Below are 21,854 nucleotides of genomic sequence, written 5' to 3'. Positions count from 1 at the left end.
CCTCCTCCTCCTCAGCTAAGCCCAACCCAAGGCCAGCCTGTAACAGCAGAGGAGCAGGGAGAGAGGAAAATCAGAAAATATCAGCAATGGCATGGCCAGCAGCACCAGGGCAGTGATTGTCCCTCTAGTACTCGGCACTAGTGAGGCCACAGCTCAAGTTCTCTCTCCAGTTCTGGGCCCCTTGCTGCAGGAAAGACATTGAGGTGCTGGAGCTTGTCCAGAGAAGGACAACAAGGCTGGCAAAGGGTCTGGAGCACAAGTCCTGCGAGGAGCAGCTGAGGGAGCTGGGATGGCTTCTCCTGAAGCAAAATCCAGGGAAGCCCTTATGGCTCTCTACAACTGCCTGACAGAGGCTGCAGCCAGGTGAGGGTCAGCCTCTTCTCCCAGACAATCCGTGAGTGACAGGACAAGAGGACACAGTCCTAAAGTGTACCAGGGCCGGTTTAGGTTGCGCATTAGGAAGAAGTGCTTCACAGAAAGAGTGACTGGGTATTGGAACAGGCTGCCCAGGGCGTGGGGGAGTCACCGTGCTTAGAGTGCTTAAGGAAAGACTGGACGTGGCACTCATTTGCTGTATTTGACAAGGCGGTGTTCAAACACAAACGGCACTCAGAGATCCCACACACCATTTCCAACCTAACCGCTTCCGTGATCCGCTGAAAAGACAGCGGGGCAGCCATACAGCCTCCGCCACGTGCGGAGCCAGCCAATCACAGCTCAGAGAGCGGCCCACGCCCGCCAATCAGCGCGCCTCGGGCTTGAGACGGAGCAAGTCCCCTGCACATGGCGGCCGAGCCGCCTGCGGCCGCCATGTCGGACTGGGAGGCGAGCAGCGACGAGGAGCTTGGCGCGCCGGACTGGCCGCGGGCCGCTGCTGCTGGAGCGCTGTGCTGGTCGCCCAGCACCCCTTCGTGGGGCCGCGCCTCCGTGGAGGGCGGAGGGCGATGGTGGAAGGGCACGGGGAGTCGCGGAGGGGAGGAGTGGAAGCCGCGAGGCGCTGAAGGCTCCGGCGGCCCGAGGCGGACCGCGCGGCAGCGGCCGCCCCGAGCTGCGGCCGGCCAGGCTCGAGACTCTGCGGCCCCGCTCTGCTTCCACCTCGATAGTGCCCTGGTTGGAGCTCTCATAGGTAATGGCGGGTGCGCCCCCGGGCTGGGTGCTTGACCCTCTGAGGTAAGCGGGTGGGGAGGAGGGGAGGAGACGGCCTTCCCCGCGTCCTGAGGGAGCGCGTGGCTGTGGCAGTGAATCCCTGCCTCCCGTCAGTCTGGCCGGGGAAGGGCCCCCTGCAGTTCCTCTCCGTCTCTCTCCACCTGGGCGTCGCAGAGTGCTTTTGCAGGGTTTCTGCCACTTGCCAGGGAAGCTTTTCCTCCCTAAAGTGATTCAGTTGACGTCTGTTTCTCAAGGCTAGCAGTGTGTAAGTGGTCTGAAGCCCCTCTACTCACATGGAGGAAGGTTGACAATATCTTGGTCCAGTTTTACACCTCCATCTCTTCTACTGAAGGACATTCCACTACACACAATCCTTGCATTTGGTTAATTGACAAAAGAGTTGCCTACAGTCTCCAGGGGTTTGGTGTCACATGCTCTTTGATTTGTAGATGCATGCACTCATATGAAGGTCTTGTGATTTGGTCACTAACAAAATATATACAATTAATGTGTAGGTTTGGGCAGGTTGTCCTAAATCTGTAATACCTGCTGTGTATCTTTATAACAGGTCGGGGTGGAACTAAAATTAAAGAACTTGAGGATTCTTCAGGTTCCAGGATAAAGGTACCGTGTGCTGTATGTTGTCGAGAAATAGCATCTGTTGAGAACATACTTAGTTTTGTTTCTGTGTAAACCACTTGGAGGAAGTTGAAGGGTGTTACAATGGCTGTATTAATGCCACTGCTTTACAACTAGTAAAAAGGAAGTGGAATTGAGGGTGCAATTTGGATGTTATGTGAAAATAGGAAAAGGTTATTGATTTTATTTTTTTTTCTTAAGTTTGCATTTATTTGCTTTTCTTTTAGAAATGGGATTAAAGGGCCTTTTCATAGAACAAGTTAAACTTCAGGGAAATGGGAAATAAAGGACCAGAAATTGTTTTCAGTATGTCTTCTTGTACAGTGTTGGTCTTTGCAGTATGGAAAAAAACTCAGTCGTGTTTTTGAACTTAGGTTACAAGAGGAACCTATGAATCTGAAGTAAAGATTTTTGGCAGCATTGATGTGCAAAACAAAGCCAAGATGTTGATTGACAATCTTGTTACAAATTCTGGACAAAATTATGTTAGAGGTGGGACAGAGAAAGGTAAGAAATGTGGGATTGGGGGAAAAACTTATTATGGATTGTCTTCCATATATTTGGTAGTTTGCTGGAGTATTTTTATATTGTTAGTATTTTTCAAAGTAAGTTAACTTAAACCTTGTTCTTCGGCAATGACATCTCCTTAAAACAGAAATACCAAGATACTCTTTTTTTCAACTATGGACAGTTTCCCCCTCCCCCCAAACTGCCAGGCTTTGGTGAAAACCAGTTCCTGTGTGTTTTCAACAATTTTATGGATGCAGAATGTTATACCACTTTGGTTTATTGCATTATCAGTCTGATTCCTCCAAAATACCAGCATTGGCTCTAGTGCAAGTTTTAATCTGGTATCTGTGGAGTATTACAATTCAGCAAACTTTTGTGAAGATAGTCTATAAAGTGCTGATCATAGCATGGGCCATGCTGACTTGCTGCTGCTTTCAAGGAAAGTTAATGTTTTAAGGTTTCATGTTGCACTTCATGCCTGGCTTTACAAGGCTTTCCTGTGGTAGCTTTGTTACATGGATATAGAAATAATCTTTCTACGTTTGGGTGCTGCTTGTATTATTGGTACATCTTGTATGTGCTCCCAACAATTTTTTGCACAGGCAAGCACCATCCACAGTTTTTGATCAGATACACTGATTAGGAAGAAGGGATCCAGGAGTTATGTTCCAGCATTAAAATAAGGACTGGAGTAGTTGTATGTTTCATTTTCAGAAGTGTCCTGGAAGGTAGATGAATATGTTTCAAGAGACTAGAAATATTTAAAACTACCTTAGGATTTGTGACAGTGTTATCCCTATGTTTCCTGCCTTTCCCCTAATTTTCCACACAGTTGTGTTGCTATTTATTTCTTCAATGTAAAACTGAACTTAGGAGGCATTAACCTCATCAAAAAAAAAGTATACAATATAACTAGACTGAGACTTTATTATGGTGTTGTTGGATGCTTTAGACCTAAACTTTGCTCTTGTAGCTTTTAAAGCTTCCTGCATATCATCTACTGGTTTCACAAGTTTTTTCAAAAGCTTGCTGCACAACAAGCCTAATTTATAGTTGGAGGAGAAGCATTTCACAACCCATCATTACTTCCTTTAAATAACTAAAGATGTTGAAATGTTTCCTTTTTTTTTCTCAAAACTGAATTTGTACACGTTTTAGCAATGTTTCAGGGCAGAGATCTAGGAAAGAAACTTCCAATTATATGTTTCATGGCTATTTAAAATACATGAGGCCTTGCAATAGAAAAAAATGTGTTTGTTTTGAGGGGAGATTTCTCCCCATGGTTTGTTCCATCAAACAGCAGCATTTTGTTACTAACTCTGCAGGAAAAACCTTGGACATTATCAAGCCTGAAAATAACCCAAAGAAACCAGTGATTAACTGGGCCTCTCTTCGAGAAAACAGAGCCAAATATGAATCTATGAAGTGGGCAGGTTAGCTTTACAATTTTCATTATATTATACTTGTCTTTATGTGGTAATTCTGTTAGAATGCTTAAAGGTTTCTAATACTTGCTTTGAGATGACTGAATCTTTCGGAGCCCAAATTGACGACGTATTTGCAGTGAGCTGGCCATGTCAGCATTTCTCAACATGGTTATGGAGGACACTGATTACTGCTGCCAAGAATTAAACCTGCTACTCATGTGGTATTTTGCATGTCACCCTTTGAAAATGGTGTTGTTTTGTATCTGGCCACCAGAAAAAAAAGAAAAACCTAAGAGGTGTCAAATATACTACTATATATGTTAGTAGAAATTACTTCAGAAATTGAAATGTGGGGAAGTGGGTTTTTTTTGCCAGTGTTGAAGTGTTTGTCTCAGCCTTCATCTTTTTTTACATAAGCAATGGTCTGCCATCACTTCCAGCTAGTCTCTCCTAGCTCAAGGCACTTTCTGGGTCCTGGGCTTTCCATCGTAAGCTTTAGCAGACTTACACCGACTCTGTATTATTTCTTGCTGATTTGAGTTGAATTTTTCTGATTGTTTAAGGCTTGCCTCCAATTGAGAAAAACTTCTACAAAGAATCATCCAGGACTGCATCTATGTCACAAGAAGAAGTGGACCTGTGGCGGTAAGATAATTTTTTTTTTAGGGAATCATCTGCTTGGCAGAAATTACTATTAAACTATAAAGCCTAGAAAGTGGGAGATGAAATACTGAGAGGCAGTAATGCTGGGGTTTTGTAGCAACTTAATCTTTTTAAGAACTCTTTCTTGGGAATGGAACAACTAGGAGATGAGATGTTATTAGTTGTCTAGAAAATTAACTTCAGGGATTTTCTGCTTCTCTAAAAGTGTGTGATCTAGTTGAATTTCAAAACAGAAAAAAAAATCATGACAGTTCATTGACTTTTGGCTGTTTCTTTGCTTTTCATTAGGCAGTATATTCACATTTTCCAGATCTTTCCAAATAGGATTGTTCACACGTTGAATACCTTTTGGCTGCAATTTTTCCCTGCATCTTTTTAGTCAAAACCATCTTCAAACCAAATTCCAACTTTTGTTACTATTGTCTTCCTTTTTTAATCTATCTTGTCTTTACAAGCCCGTCCTAGTGAGTACTTGCTTCAGTTAACTGCATCTGTTTATTTTGATCCAACAGCCTGTATCAGTACCTCTCAAGGAAAACAGATCATCTGTTTCAAGTGATTTGGTTCAGGCCTTGGTAATAGTTACAGCCCCCTTCAGTAGTGCTAATGAAGTCAGTGAGCATTATTGAAGTGTTAGCTTTTTATTACTTTTCTTTTTTTTTTTCTTTGCATGCCAGAGAAACTTTGCCACAGTGAGTAAAGCATGGAATTGTTTCCAGCTGTTTTCACCTTTTTCCTTAAAGTATATAGATGTATTATTGTTAGAGCTTGTGAAAATTACAGAACATTGTTCTTGTAGGTTAAAAATACGTACTGAGGAGTAGAACTTGTGTGATAAAGGATTTTTTTTCTACTTCATCTAATCAGTTCGCTTTAAGGAAGAAAAGGCAGCAATTGAAAGAAATAATTCTGTAAATGAGAGGGGAAGTTGAATTGCCCATTCTTTTCCTGGCTCTATACCCCACTTGAAGAAAAGCTTTTTACTGAATGGAATCTTCAGAGGAGTACAGGACTGAAATCAATATGCTTATGCAGATGTCATGGTTTAAAACCAGATGGAAAATGAGCTCTAAGCAGCCACTCCCCTTCCCTCACCTCCTCTGATGAGAAAGGGACAAAGGACAGAGATTATAGTTTGAGATAAGAATTTACTGGAAAACATCAATGGGATAAGATGAACAGCAAAAACACTAATAACAACATTGTATAAAAAGTGATTACATGCAAAAATGCTCATAGAAGTCCGACCAACAAGACACCACCAGTCAGCACTGCAGGGCTCCTGAGAAAAATGAGAAAATGGTGGATGGAACTGTCCATGCCCATGTTTTTTTTTTCCCAAGCCTGAGACAGCAAAAACAATAATGCCAAGCCTTCTGGTCAGAACATCCACACCACAGCTTCATTTGCCTTTTGCTCTCCTGGGAAAAGGAACAAAATGGCCATGGAGGGTCATTGCCTTCTTCTTACACAGGAAACCACACCCCTTTTCTCCTGGAAAGTGAATATCCCATCCACCCCCTAGGGGGTGCTTTGGGTGATACTGAGTAACAATGTAGTCATGCCCGCATGGCTTCAAGCTCTCCTCGCAGCAAGTGCAAGAAAATTAATTCTGGCCTTGGCCAAAACTAGGACAGCATATTAATAGCTCTTAATTGGAGGAAGCCTTGGAACAGCAGTTTTTAATGTATTCTTTTATTTGTGTTGTGATTTGGGTTTTGCCTGCTTTTAGGGGTTGTTTCTACCAGTTTTTTCTTTAAGCTTTTTTTTCTTTAAGCTTTTCTTACTGGTCATGTTCTTTTCCCAAAATTGTTCTGTTTGTATTCTCTAGAGTATCCAGGGAGTGACTCTGGAAACAGGTGGGGAAGGTTTTTGTCAGATTATAGAATTCTGACTGATAAGTTCAAGCCATTTGTCTGAATTCTGGGTTGTCTTTGGGTTTAAAACTTACCATACCTACTGATTTTTTAATAGGTTATAATTGTAGCCTGATATGACAGGACTGCAGTTCATGTTAATAACCATATATAACTTTAAATTAGTTGTTCTTAAGAAAGAGTGGTAATTGATACCTCTGGGAGAAGTGTTCCTTTAGTAAGACTGTTAAAAAGTTAGAAGACTAATTCAGTCCCATTCAAGAGCCTGAACTTGTTTTTTCTTGTTCCAGGAGTTTAAAAAAAGTTAAGAAACACTGTCTTTTGTGTTAGCTCTACTTTTTCAGGTAATGAGACTTTAAAACAATTGCACTACTTTAACTCTGTACAGGAAGGAAAATAATGATATAACTTGTGATGACTTGAAAGAAGGTGAAAAGCGCTGCATTCCCAATCCTGTTTGTAAATTTGAAGATGTGTTTGAGTATTATCCTGATATTATGGCTAATATAAGAAGGGTCGGTTTTCAAAAGCCTACACCAATTCAGGTACGTCTTTAATTTCGATAACTCTTTAACTGAAGCTTAAGAGAAAAATGAAAACTACATTTAAGTATTTGTTGTTTTATGTTAGTCCCAGGCGTGGCCGATCATACTTCAAGGAATTGATCTTATTGCTATAGCACAGACTGGCACTGGGAAGACATTAGCATACTTAATGCCTGGATTCATTCACTTGACTTCACAACCAATGTAAGGACTGCTCACAGGTCTGATTTGTTTAGATGTGCATACTTCCCCCTGCACTTACTTCCTCTTGCATCCAACTCCTGAACTGATTTTCTAGTAATGAAGATAAAAATCATGTATTGGAAAAAGCATTATAAATCTGATGGAATAAGCGCCAAATTTGTTACCATAGATTCCATCAGCAGCAGTGTACAGAGGAAGTTTAGAATAGTATAAAAACATCAGTGTCAAGCATGATGGACTTTGCCTATATTTATATACCGACATTTGAAATATGTTTTGTTGCAGATCCAAAGATCAGCGTGGGGGGCCTGGAATGTTAGTCCTTGCTCCCACTAGAGAACTGGCACTTCAAGTAGAGGCAGAGTGTTCAAAGTATGCATACAAAGGAATTAAAAGGTAATCTTGCTTTTCTCTGACTTGTTAAGTAATATTTTGTTTCTCCTACCAATTGTAGCTTAATTCACCTACTAAAATAATTGCGTTTAAGAGGGGAGGGGATAGTAGTAAATGCAGAGTTTATATTTTCCCAGTTTTCAGAATGTCTGTTTTGATTAGTCTCATGGTCAAAGTTTATGTAGCTTTTCTGCTTCTTTTCCTTCTGAGTTGACAGCTAAGAAGAAGCACACAGAATGTGCTGAGTTGAAAGGGACAAGGATCATCAAGTCCAGCTCCTGGCCCTGCACAGGACATGCCCAAGAATTACCCATGTGATTGAGAGCGTTATCCAAACACTTGAACTTTTTCAGGCTGGTGCTGATCGCTTCCCTTGGGCGCCTGTTCCAGTTCCCAACCACCCCCTGGGTGAAGCAACTTTTCCTGATATCCAGCTTAAACTCCCCTAAAACAGCTTCAGGCCATTCCCTTGGATCCTGTCACTGCTCACCACAGAGATCAGTGCCTGCCCCTCTCTTCCCCTCATGAGAAAGTTGTGACTGCAGTGATGTTTCCCTCATCTCTGCTTCTTCAGGCTGAACAGGCACAGTGCCCTCAGCCACTCCTCACACAGCTTCTTCTCAAGGGCCTTCACCATCTTTGTGCCCTCCTTTGGACACTCTCTAATGGTTTAATGTCTTTCTTACACTGTGGCACCCAAAACTGCCCCCAGCACTGGAGGTGAGGCTGCCCCAGAGCGGAGCAGAGCAGGACAATCCCCTCCCTTGCCTGGCTGGCAATGCTGATGCCAGCCTGATGCCCCTCCCCGGCCTGGCTGTCAGGGCACTGCTGATTCATATTCGACTTAAAATCAATCCCTTTCCATGGCACTGCTTTCCAGCATCACATTCTCTGGTCTGTCCATACATCCAGGTTTGCCCATTCCAGGTGCAGAATCTGGCACTTTCCCTTGCTGAAATTCATGTGGCTGGTGATTGCCCAAGCCCTCTGATTTGTGGTGGTCTCTCTGCAGGGCCTCCATGCCTTGGAGGGAGTCAGCAGCTCCTCCCAGTTTTGTGAATCTGTGAACTTGCTTAGTATCTCTTCCAGTTCTGCGTCCAAGTCGTTGTAGGCAGGACATGAAGATGTTATGAGGGTCAAGGAGCCCTGTTGGGCCCTTCTAGTGGCTGGTCACCAATCTGATGCCACCCCATTCAATGTAACCCTTTGTTCCTGACATGTGAGCCAGTTGCTCACGCATCCCATGATGTGTTTATCCAGCTGAGTGCTGGTCCAGAAGGATACTGTGAGACAGTATTGAAAACTTTACTGAAATCGAAACATATTACATCAACTGGCATCCCTTGATTGTCTTGGTGGGTTACATTGTCATAAAAGGAAGTCAGGCTTGACAAGCAGGACTCGACTCTCATGGAGCTGTGCTGGTGACTACATTGACTGGCCAGTGACTACATTGTCTTAGAGGTGTTTGTCAGTACCTCCCAGAATAATCTTCTCCATAACTTCATCAGGCACTGAAATGGGACTAACATGCTGGGATCCTCCTTGAAAATCAGAACAATTTTCACCAGCTTCCAGTCAGCTGGGACCTTTCTGGATTCTAAAGACCGTTCAAAAATCATTGAGAGAGACTTCCCAATAACAGCCAAATTTTTGAGGATTTTTGTATAAATCCCATCATGCTCCATGGATCTGTAGAAATCCAGCTAGAGCAGCAGATCCTGCATAATTTGCACCTCAGCTGGGAGTGGTTCATTCTTGCAGTTGTGGTTCTCCAGCTCAGGGCACTGAAATCCCCTTAGTGTTTCATCTGTGTTGAAGACAGTGGCAAAGAATGCATTAAACAGCTCTGCCTTGTCTTTGTCCCTGTTTGTGAGGTGACCATCCCCACCCATCCTGTAATGGGCCAATGTTATTTTTATGCTTCCTATTTGCTACCTTCTATGTAGAACACATCTGGCTTTCTTTTCTATGAGATTACACTTCTGAAAAATGTCCAGGTTCTTGGCCATGCAAGTCTCTTTGTACTGTCATCTTCTAGCATTTTGGCCCTGAGTCATGGGGTAATTCCATCCCTATCTTTGATTTTGTTAAACTTTATGGTATTTTTATCAGACCATTTCTCTAGCCTTTTTGTGGTTCTGGAACAAGCCTAATTCTCTTGAGTGTATCAGCTGCTTCCCCAGTTTGGTTTCATCCACAAGCTAAGTGTAGATCTTTATTTAAGCAATTAAAGAGACGTTACTGTGTTCTGAAACTTAGGGGTCTCTGCTAACTTTGTGTAGCATTTTGAATAAGTCTTAGAGTGACCCCACTAGCAAAACATCTCACTTCTGGTGGTACTGTTTGGAAAACCATGTATCCTTTCATAGTTCATCTATTTTTTGTGTGAATATTTTCAGAACTACCCAAAACATGTGAGCTATCTTCCATTCACGATTACTTTCACTGCAGTTTTAGCAGAAAACAATTGCTGAACTGTTGAGGGAGTGTCATTCGGTGTTAATTTTATTAATTATGGCAATACTGTCAATCACACTTACAGTATTCCTTCCTCTTGTTAGTACCAGGTGACACTTTTAAAGCAGCATGGTGGCATTTATTTGAAAAGGATTGACTTTAGCTGAAACTTAATACACTATTTCTGTAAAACTTTTATTTTACAGTATTTGCGTCTATGGTGGTGGGGACCGAAAAGGACAGATAGACATGGTTACCAAAGGTGTGGATATTGTTATTGCTACTCCTGGCAGACTGAATGATCTTCAGATGAACAACTTCATAAATTTGAAGAGCATAACATATTTGGCAAGTAACTGATGTGCAATGAGTAATGCGCCAGCTGGGAAATGGTTGACTCAGTTTGAATTTAAGCTTTAATGGAGTTTTCTTTAAACTTCCAAAGTCCTAATTGCAATACAGCTTAACACTTAAATTGGTGTTGGAGGGATGATTCATACTTATTATAATTGCATTGCAGATGTGAAATATTCCCTAGGAAAAATAGACTTCTAGCACAGCAAGCATTTTAAAGATGCTAAGTTGTTTTTTCAATAATGTTTGGCATTATAAAATTCATTTTAGAATTAGGATTTGTTATTAATTACAGGATTAGTTACTAATGGATGAAATGCCTTTCTGAAGTTGTTTTTTCTTTTTCTTTTTAAAGGTTACCAGTGTCTCAATTTTTTATTAGAACTTGTGCAGAGTCACATACAGATATTTAAATGTTGGGGGTCTGACTTTCTTTTGATCTCAGTGGAATAATAGCCTTGTAAACATCCTTATGTCTTTATTTCATTTTTGCCTTTTGCTGTGCTGAACATGTAAGACTGTTGCTGTTTGTAAAATGCTTTCATATATTCAATTTATTTCTAACTTGTCTGTGAATTGTTGCCCAGTTTGACAATTTGGCCATGCTCTCTGTCTGCCCCTCTACCCTGTGAGAGTTAAATTCTGTCTATGTTGTAACAAGTTGGCTCCAATTCTAGGTGATAGTTGTGAGCTTACTGGCAAGGCCAGTACTATAGCATCTTTATAAATTTGGCCATTTGGGGAAAAAAGTTTATTACTGGAAGACAGGAGAGTAGAGTTCTGTAGAAGACTAATATGTAATTGCTGAGCAGAAGAACAGGCCTGAAAACTGGTATTCTGAGAGGTGTAGGAGCATAGGTCATCTTTCTGCCAAGGTGAAGTATAGCCATACCACAGGCACACTGCTTTCATAAAGCAGTGGGTGTTGAACCAAAAGCATGTTTCAGTATGTGCAGCACATACCATAGTATGACATTGCTAAAAAGAATTAACTATCAAATGAAAAACATGGTGATATAAAACAGGAGGAGAGACATTTATTGTTGCACCACTAGCAGTTAAATGTTTTTAGAAGAACCAGTGCAAGGACTGTGTATTGTAATGTGGTTAAGGTCTCATGCCTCAGACTTTAAGGAAACGCTGTGCTACCACAGCCCCATGTGAAAAATTGGACATGGAAAATCTTATCTTTTTGTGATCTTCCTATATATTTATCCTTGTAGTTTCTTGTGCTTTTCAATATATAAGTTACTTTCTGTTTCCAGAGCTTCGTTGTCGGTTTTCAGCCAACAGATAATTTAATCTTGCAGCCTTGCTTTCAGAAAAAGAGAGTGGTAATAGATTTCACATTTACCACCTTGGATGAAGAACACTCTTCATTGAAGGGCTTCATCTACAGTTTTCATTTAAAGATATTACTGAGTCTTTGAAGGTTCCCAAAGTAAACTGAGTATTTTATTACTTGCCAATATGATGCAGTTGTTTCCCAAAGGACTTACAAGATAAGATACTGGGATACAGTTGTTAAAAAACCACAACCAACCAAATGTACCACCTCCCAGAAAAGGGGAAAAAAAAAAGCCACCAAACAACAAAAAAATCCACAAAAACATGCTCTATTATTTATTATTATTTATGTCTAAATAGGTACTGGACCCAGGTGATTTTGAGGTTAGAATTTCTCTACTTGCCTGGCAGAACCATGAATTTGATCAAGTCTTGATTCATATTTTTAGGAAGCCATTTATTCAAGATAGGCTGCTGTTTTTCAGTATTTCAGAAGTAAGATTGTAAATTCTGTCATAAACAGCCTTTTGATTGTTCAAAATACATTTCATATGAAAATATGCTTTTTGTTTCCCCTGTGTTCAGTGTAAATCAGTATTCATTCATCAGCAATCTGATGAAGTAATCTTAATTCTTTGGGCTTCATGCTGATAAAGCAGAAGGAAGGAATTTGGAATTGTGCATGAAAATTGGGAAACATTTAGGAGAAAGTGTGATTAAAAATATATATATCTAAAGCATGAAGGAGGATGTAAAAGATAGTTTGGAGTAGGAGTAATGCTTTTATTCTTCAATATGAAAAACAATAGTGTAAATCTTACCAATAACTAATTCAAAACAAAGGAGAGAGGAAAGTAAATAATTTTCAAAGGAAGAACTGGCTTGTAAGAATTTCTTGCCAAGAAATAGAACTGTATGTATATATTTAAAGGTAACAAGAAACCTGAGATTATGTCTGTTGAAGGACATAAAGATTATAAATAAAGATGGGGCTATGACACATTTAGAAAAAATCAGTACTAATATCTATGTGACGTCTATTACAGCCTTTAATCTTAATGAAGCAGCTATCAGAAATAAGAAAAGTAAACTTCAACTACCCTGATCCATCTGTTAGGCACAGATGCTTTCTTTTCCCTCTGCAGCGAAGTGCCAGTGAGCTTAATGGCATAGAAAGCTTCAACTGGTGAAAAAGACATAGGAGCCAACTCTGAAAAATGAGTTGTTCTCAGACCTCCAGCTCACTTGTTCATTTCTGGCCTTTTTAACCAGATGAAACAAGCTTGTGCTCTGGGAGCTGTGCGGTGTCCTAGTGTGAGCCAGAATGTATGCTTTGGCTTTTTTCCTATTTCTAATGAGGAACTAAATTGACAAGTGATATTTTGAGCCTGTATGAGATCTCTGATAAGATAGAAATGAGATTTCCCCTTTAAATAGCAAACAGTTTCTCAATGTGTGTTGAGCAGGTTGCTCCCATCTGGGTTTGGTTGGCTATGTGTTTTTGTTTCAATTTGTGCTTAGTTTTAGCCATCACCCTAATTATTGTTAAAACAAGCAGTTGTTTTTTTCTTAAAATGCTCTTAAAGGAGCTGTGAATTTTCTTGTTTTGCCTGCAAGCATAATACTGAATAAAAAAGTGTCAAGGAAATTGAAGAGGTAAAATAGAACAGGTTTTGCAGTAAGTTATGGAGAAGATTCTGCAATTAAAACAGTTACCATCAAAATCTTCTTCTGTGTAATGTCTTGCTGAAACAAATATATTTGTTTCAGCAAGACATTGTTTCAGCAAGGCAGAATAAATAACCTTGTTTCTGAACAGGTTTTAGATGAGGCTGACAGAATGCTGGATATGGGATTTGAACCTCAGATAATGAAGATCCTAATAGATGTGCGACCTGACAGACAAACTGTTATGACGAGGTATCTAGACATAGTAGTGCTCAGGACTTGAACATAAGGTTATTGAACAAGTTAATTATTAGTGAACAAATTAATTTCAAAACAAATGTGTCCGTTATTAAAATTTGATATTTTTTTTCCCATTTTGTACTGTCTTTTCTGAAGTTGTTTCATCAAATATAAAGACAATTGAGTTGTTCCAAAAAAAGGAAGGTATCCTGTGAGTGCTAGAATTTGCCATATCAATTTGAAATGCCGACTAACACTTCTCCATCTGGAACCAAATGCATTTCCTGACTCTATGACCAGTATCTGTGCTAGTCTGTACCTGGATTAATTTTGAAATTATGCAGCTTTTGGGAATTTAACAAACAAATAACCCAACAATTATTTTTTTTGCCATATTTTGCATTTAAGCTGCTGTTTTAAAAAACAGACTAGAAACTTGCTTATAAGGTATTGTTCAACTACTGAACTCAGCTGAGGCTTCAATAGAAAGGCTCTGTAATTGTTGCCTGTACTTTTAACCAACAAAATTACCTTTGAAGCTCAAGTGCTGTTTACTATTAACTTAAGATGAGTTAAACTAAACACTGTTACTGCATATGTGTTTCTCTGATACATAAGAAAAGAAGAGCAATATGAAATTAATGAATTGGAGAATATTTGGCACACTATTCTCATGCATGTGTGCTTTCCTTTTCACTTCCTTTTTAGTGCTACTTGGCCTGACGGTGTCCGTCGCTTAGCAAAATCGTATTTGAGGGATCCCATGATTGTGTATGTTGGCACTCTTGACTTAGCAGTAAGTTGTCCTGCTCTTTTTCATTTTTTCCCCTTCCTTTTGTAGAGGAACCTATGCTTAAGCCAAAAAATTCTTTCTTGTAACTAACTGTATTTAAGTTAATGCATGTATCTTTGGTAATCAATTTGAGCTTTCAAGAAACAACTCCATGCTATTTATTTTAAAGTTTCCTTAAAAGTTCAGAAAAATTTCAAAAGTATAAACAAACATTTTCTGTAACAACATCTGGAAGTCTTAGCTCTTCAGTAGAAGACATCACAGGTGACAAGTATCAATAATATTGAATATTCTGCTTCACAGTGCCAAGTGTTTTTGTGTAATGCCTTGGTTTTGCAACCTTAATTTTGGTTCAGCGAGTTCGTATTCTTTACTTGGTTTTCCTTCTGAAGTTCTTTCTAATGCATACAGATCCTTATCTAAATCTGTTTCCTAACTGCATCTTTCTCAGTTGGAGTGGGACCTTTGTACTAAACTCTTGGAGGAAGTAATGTGTTAGAGTAAGAACTGTCTTTAAAGTCCAAAACTTCTAACACGTGGATGTAGTTGCTTAGTTGTCATTATTGTGCAGCTATGTGTAGTTGGCTTCAGTACCAGCAGAATTTACAGAAATAGTAGTTTGCCAAGATCTTAGGAAATTTTCATTTTCAGTTCCATTTTTTTATTAGCGATAGGGAATAGGAAACCTAGTATCCAGCACACTTTTCAGTAGAAATAGAGACAAAATGTGCTTTTTGTCTGTTCTGTACAGAACTACATTTTAATCAAAGGGCATTCCTTGTCAGGATTGGAATTTGAAAGACTTCAATTGCTGTTGAAGCTCTCTTCTCTAGGGCATTAATCTCTTTTTACAGGAGCTTCTCTTAGTTGAAGAGGTGACATGTGGGGGGAGGAAGGTTCACATGTGGAGAGAGAATCTTTGTCTGCTTGACTGTCTTCAACTCTTGCCACAAGATCATGATACCATGCCATGAGAATGTCTAGATGTTTTATTCTACTTATTAGTTATACCTTAGACATTCTGTGGTAACCTTCAGAGGTGATGGAGTAAAGTTTTTAATGAACTGTTATTGGATTAGTTAGAACTGATAATTTCAAAGAAATTTACAATACCTTTAAAAGCCTGTAATTTCAAGTAAGACAGCCATTGTTCCAATTTGCTCTCAATTAATATAAAGTATTTGCAGATTAAAGAACTTCAATGTGCTTTTCACTAATAATATATTTATTTCATCTCACTAATCCGTACCCTTTAAATATCTGCAAATAAATGGTTTGACAAACTGCTTAAAGGTAAATTTTATTATTCTCCTAAAGCAACAAGGAGGTAAGAAATCTTCATTGTTTGAACTCCAAACTGATACATACTAAAATAATTTTTTTATGGTATCATATATTACTAGTTTTAAAACATGGCAATATGGGAATTAACAGAAAAAATATTATTGTAATCTGTTTCTACCTAACGTCCCTTTTTGCTGTTTGACAGGCAGTAAACACAGTACAACAAAAAGTTTTTGTTATCCCCGAGGAGGAAAAGAGAGCTTTCATGCATAGTTTCATTAAGTCTATGAAGCCAAAAGATAAGGTCATCATTTTTGTGGGAAAAAAGCTTACGTATGTAATCACTTCCCAGTATCACCTCTGTTTGGGTTTTTTTTTCCTAACAGAAATACCAAATAGTTTCTTAGTTCACATAGTAACTATCAAGTGTAATAGCTCTTCTCCACAATGTGCTGCTAGTAGTATTATTTTTATTTATAATTCAGACTGACTGGCAGTTTGTATCTTTTTTAATATTGTTAATGGTGGTGGTAAGTCTCAGTTTCATGTAGTTCAGGTGGGATGTTTGGATTCTTGGGGATACATGAATGTGATGTACTGTTTCCTTTCATGTGCCTCTGGTGCATGCAAGACCTGATTAATGTGGGGGGTGGTCATTGTACCATACCTGAACTTTTTGAGTCAACAACGCAAAAATAATCTAAAATAAAATAATCTAAAAGTATAGCTAAAGGTAAACATTTCTGTGTGGATTAGACTTGCTTTCCTATTTTATAATAAATATCAGCTGACCTTGATAGCATTTTGTCCTTAAGCTCACATTTAGCTTTTGTTGTCACATTTGTCTTTTTGATCTAAATCTAGATACTGCACTATTTTGTTTCTTCTTTTCTTTTGTTTTAAGAGCTATTGCTTTATTTCACCATAGAGCTGATGACTTAGCAAGTGACTTTGGCATCCAAGGAATTCCAGTACAGTCACTTCATGGCAACAGGGAACAATGTGATCGAGAACAGGCTTTGGATGACTTCAAGAAAGGTGACTCTGTACTGAAGTACTGGTTTGTTTAGGCCAGACTTTTAAAGTTTGTTCTGTTCAAAGCTTGTCAAAGTGCCATGTCTCTTTAGTGCTATAGAAATGAAAATATTAATGAGCTCTGAATTATACATTTTCTTTATTAATTGGACCATTAAAAAGACCCAGCAAGCAAAGAGATTGCTATTCAATAAAATACTTTATTTCTGGGAGTTTAGTAATTTAGAGTAAAGCTTATTTTACTTTTGACATTTCTGGAAAAGTTGGTACTGTGTTACTCTACAGAATGGTAAATTTAAACGTCAGATGATGTTGCTTTCAATGGAACAGTCCTTCTCCAGATTACGCTAGTAGGGTTATGTGAACACATATTTGTGAACACAGTTCAGGGTTATGTGAGCACATGCTAATAAAAGACTGGTGTTGTGACAAGATGTCAGCTGAGAATATAGTTTTTGAAGTTTTTCTTCTTTGGACAGACTCTTTATATCAACCAGGCATATTTCTTACTTTTCCTGCACTCTGCTGTTCTACTTGTGAGTTGCAAATAATAGTAAAATGACATTTTGGGTGCTTACTTACCAGCTTGTAATTGAAGCTAACTCAGTGTGACATGCAACAAGCATATTTTCACTTGGTGTTAAGAATAATAAGTGCATTATAAGCTAGAAAACCAATAGACTGGAGTATGTTTTCTGTTTGTTCCATAAACTCCTATTCTTTTCCTGTCATACTTCTTGTAGGCAAAGTTCGAATATTAGTAGCTACTGACTTGGCATCCCGTGGCCTTGATGTTCACGATATTACTCATGTTTTTAACTTTGATTTCCCTCGCAACATTGAAGAATATGTGCACAGAGTAGGTCGTACTGGAAGAGCAGGGTAAGTGTTTACCAGAAAATAGTAATGTATTATTGATGTTTGTTATGTTTTATGCGCTGTGTAGGTGTTTTTCTTGTCAAATTCTAGAGGCTACAGGTGATGTGGGGTGGGGCAGTAAAGACTTCAGTGTATCAAAGTATATTCTCGAAACACACTGCTTTGTCTTTAAATGAATTCACTGTTAAATTGAAGGCAAACAGGTTTTGCACCTTCCTGTTATTGAATGAAGGGTGCTTGTAAGCTGGTTTAAATATGAGGAAGAATTAGAAAAATAATTTGCATTGATATTCTGGAATGTTACTTCCTTGTTTATCTCTTCATGGGCTGCTGATTTATTTAATTTCCTAGACAGCACATTGAGAAGAAGCATCTGTAGGTTCAAAGTCTGCAGCCAGTCGTGGTGGTGTGGTTTAGTGGTAGTTCTTTTGGATGCCACTTTCCCAGGCTGACACAAGTGTGATTTTTCTCATTTAATCATGAATATGTGTCTCTTCATACTAAAATATGTTGCCATTATGCTATGTTTATTATCTAAAAGGCTAAATTAGTTGTGCATTTGCTCCATTATGGGTGAATTGCTGTATTCTAATTTTTATGAAAAGTTGCCTTCTGTCATGTGCAGACTTAATGCTCAAACCACTTTTATTCTATCAGCTCAGTAATATTGCCTGTAGTACAGCTCATTACTACCTAAGTCAGTAGTAAAAGCCTGGCTAGAGTTGTTTTGAAGATCAGCAGTTGTTTTCTTCCTTGTTTAGGCGCACTGGGGAGGCAGTAACACTTGTCACAAGCAATGATTGGAGGTTTGCGTCCGAGCTGATTGACATTCTGAAAAGAGCAAACCAAGTAAGAATACGTTACTGGGTAAGAATTATATTGGTTTTGAGTTAGCATCTGAAGTAGGTCATGAAGTTCTAAGCCTATTTAGACCCCTCTTGGTGTTTGTGCTGTCTCATGGGAAAAAAAAATGTGTTTCAGTCTGTCTTGTCCTAGATAGCCCTAGCTGTATTTTACCTTACAGATGAATTCCAGGAAGGAACTGTGGAAAAAGTAACTAACGTACACAGTGAGGTCTGCAGAAGAGTAGTACAGTTTATTTTATGTCATAATATTTTATTCCATTTGGATTTCACTTTTGGATGCATGTACCAATGTTCTTAACAGTGTAAATATTAACAATACTTATATCAGAAGAAGCTCAAATATTTTATCTGTTTCTTGTATCTGACAGTTGTGACACCTACATCTTCCAAGCTGTCTTCCTTACTGATGCTTGTAAATAGTATGGGAAATGGATCTGGAATGTGATCTCTTTTTTTTAAGCAGCATTTTTTTTCTTAATACCATATCTGAGAAAACAGAGACAACAGTGTTGCTGTTTCTTGCTGTAACAAGGAACAATATTTTGTCTGATTTATAGTAAACCCCCCAGTTCAAGTCCTCACTTTAGCTGAAATTTTGTTTGTTTGGGTTGTGATGTTTGGTTGGTTGGTTTTTTGGATGGGAGTTTGAGTATATACTAAATGGATTTTACCTCAAATCTCTGGTTTTTACTATGGACACTTACTCAGACTTCAAACCTTGGGTTAAAACTTCACCTCAATCTTTTGGTTTGTAACTCTTCTTAGAAAGATATTATGTTGCTTTATTCCAAACTTAGTAAGATTTTTTTGCGGGAGGAAAAGGAGAAAAAAAGGCATAGAAGAGTAGTCACCTAATAATTCCTTAAAGTTGCAGATTTGGGATTTTTGGCTGGGGTGGGATTTTTTTGCTTTGTTTTTATTCAGAAAATGCAAGAGGTGAAACCAGTAGTGGTACTGTGAAGCTGCTTTAGAGGTGCCTTGTGTTTGTTTTCTGAGTTAGCAATTCCCTTTCAAGCCTTGTCTCCAGCTGCAGACTGCAAAGTTCTCAAACTGTTTTTTTTTTTTTGTAATGTCTGATAGTTCAACTGGGAATGAGTCTGAGTTCAGAGGAGAAAAGAGGAACTCTGAATCCTTGCTTTCAGAAGTAACTATTAGGCACAACATTATTCTCGAACTTAGTTATGTCTGATAGAAAGGAAGTATCCCTACAGACAAAGTATTGGGGTTTTTTCTAATGACAATGAAAATACCATTGTTTCAGTCTTAAAGCATCATGTAAAAGTAAGTAGAGAACTGAAGGTTCAGAATACTTTGATTTCAAAACAAGTTAACTCCTTTTGTTAGCCAAATGTTCTCTGTGATTTTGAATCTACAGATTATATAAAGAAAAACAGATACAGCAATAAGGTGTCTGTTTCATGCTGAAGGAATCTTTTATATATAAAAGCTTATTAAGAAGCATGGACATATTTATTGGAAAACAGGTAGAAAAACAGTAATCTCTGTAATACCAAGAGAAGCCTTCCATATAAATTATGGCATCTTTATCCTTTTCTATTTTCTCACTTGGACTACCCTACCCAGGCTTATATGTTTCGCAGATACACAGATTGCTCATGAAAATTCTCAACAAGCCACTAGATGCTGGATATTACCTCACTGTGATTTTTATGTTTCTGTAGTCTCACTTCTTCCCTCTTGCCTTGTGTTTGCTCAAAAAACACTCCTGCAATAAATTGTTGCGACTTTAGTTTGGAATAAGTTACACTTCGAGGTCTAGGAGAGGATCTGATACTGCAGAAGAAAATCATCCAATGTATCAAGTGAAAAATAACTTTGTCTCAATGCTTCTATCTCCACTGATAAATCTGCTGTGACTTTCAGCTGGAGATACAGAATTTTTAAGTTCATTTTTAAATAATGTTTGAAACTTAGGCAGAATAGACTCTTCCAGAGTTGTCATATTTTGCCAGGATAGTCACTTACCAGTACATAAAACATACACAAGCGAGCTGTCCCTCATGCCAGCTCAAGAAAAAGTTGCTGATAGCAAATAGCAAGCATTGCTCAATTATAAAACCTGACAAAATAAATGGAAACTAGAGGAATATGATTTCCTATTTCACCAGACCTTTTGTCCTGGCTGCGTTCTCCACCTGTTCAAGCATTGCCAAGCCCAGGCACTTTTAGGGAGACCTTGAGGTATTTACATTTGTTTGTACTCTGCTGTTTGCACTGTATTTGCGCTACTGGCAGACACAAATCACACATGCTGAGCAATCATGTTAATAACACATTCACACACTGCCTTTGCTGTGATCAGGAGACTGATTCTGGACAGGGTGAACTCAACTCATGGCCGTGTGCCATTGCAGATTGTTGAAGTGGGCTGGCTTTGACAGATCAGTGATCCGAGACCTCTTGATAGTACAGTTGCCCACAGTGCTTTTTGCAGTAAACATTGCATTAATGTCAGCACTATGCCTGATCTGGTTTAAGAAGTTTTGTTGGATACTGCCTATGTTCTGTGAGCAAAATAATGGTATCTGGGACTTTTTTTTTCATCACTGTCACTCAACCTAATAAATCTGTCTGTAATTCTTCATATCAGGCCTCAGTCAGTAAAAGCTCTGAAGTGAGAGTGTTTTGATGATACTTTTCACGTTTTCCACATAATTACAAACATTCCAAAAACCCCCATGGATCTTGGTAAGATGTTCTTGCGACCTCCCAGTGGTGGGAGATCTGACCATTTTCTCTTGCCCTTCTTTCCTTGTCTTTTAGATTTGCTCTAACCACATGAGAACTGTTCCTATGACAACATTTTCTTTAAGTAACAAAATTTCTCTTCAGAGGCTCTAAAAACTTCCATAAGGAATTTAATACAAATCAACATTCAAATATATGTATATATTATTATGTCACCTTTAAGTAGGACTGGATGTTTTTACCAGCTGTTCCTTTTCATTAAAGGAACATGTAAAAATGTATCTTTTAATTAGCTGGTTCTATGCTGCCATCAGATACAGTGATGCAAGCATAGACATATTATTGAAAATCCAGAGACATGATGATGATTATTTTTCATTATATTTCAGTACAATCTTATGTAAAATGGTTTCTCTCTGCATTTCTACGGAAAAGAATCTGTAGAGTGACAGGAGTCAGATAAATAAGTATATCAAGTTTGGGAACACACAGATCAATAGCATTTTCTTAAAGCAGAATCTAAAAGTTTAGATTTGTTTAAAATTCACCTTGTGTTTTTGCCTGCTTTCTTATTAGGTAGTTCCTGATGAACTTACTGCAATGGCAGAAAGATACAAGCAATCACAAATGAGAAAAGATAGTGAAAAGGATATACAAAGACCTTGGAGAAAGTCCTCAAAATGAGTATAATCCCTTGAAGCAACTGAAATAGAGAAAGTTATTTTAATTAGTATTAGCATCCATGGGCTTGAATTTATAAGTTTCATTTTGTGTTTGATTGTTTAATAGGACAGCTACAGAAAACAAACTTCTCAAAAATGTCTTAGAAAAGGAAACTGTATTAACTTTCTATAGGAATTAATCTGGTTTTGCAC

At 38.6% G+C, this 21,854-nt stretch overlaps 1 protein-coding gene across 1 annotated transcript; it reads left to right on the top strand.

The window, feature by feature from the left end:
* Positions 1-810: 810 nt before the first annotated feature.
* DDX43 (DEAD-box helicase 43) lies at positions 811-21,852 on the top strand. The gene is made up of 16 exons (XM_088053557.1): positions 811-1,126; positions 1,715-1,770; positions 2,160-2,292; positions 3,621-3,728; positions 4,286-4,367; positions 6,651-6,807; positions 6,893-7,011; positions 7,297-7,407; positions 10,071-10,212; positions 13,325-13,425; positions 14,122-14,209; positions 15,696-15,823; positions 16,419-16,528; positions 17,269-17,407; positions 18,166-18,253; positions 21,556-21,852. Exons 1-16 carry the CDS (start codon positions 811-813, stop codon positions 21,661-21,663), a joined length of 1,986 nt encoding a protein of 661 aa, XP_087909683.1. The 3' UTR covers positions 21,664-21,852.
* The last annotated feature ends 2 nt before the right edge of the window (positions 21,853-21,854 follow it).

This window comes from Pseudopodoces humilis, chromosome 3 (assembly GCF_049639895.1).
Source record: "Pseudopodoces humilis isolate 2021_Gansu_Grassland_sample_001 chromosome 3, ASM4963989v1, whole genome shotgun sequence".
In the NCBI taxonomy this organism is placed as follows: Eukaryota; Metazoa; Chordata; class Aves; order Passeriformes; family Paridae; genus Pseudopodoces; species Pseudopodoces humilis.
This window is presented reverse-complemented; position numbering and strand designations above follow the sequence as displayed.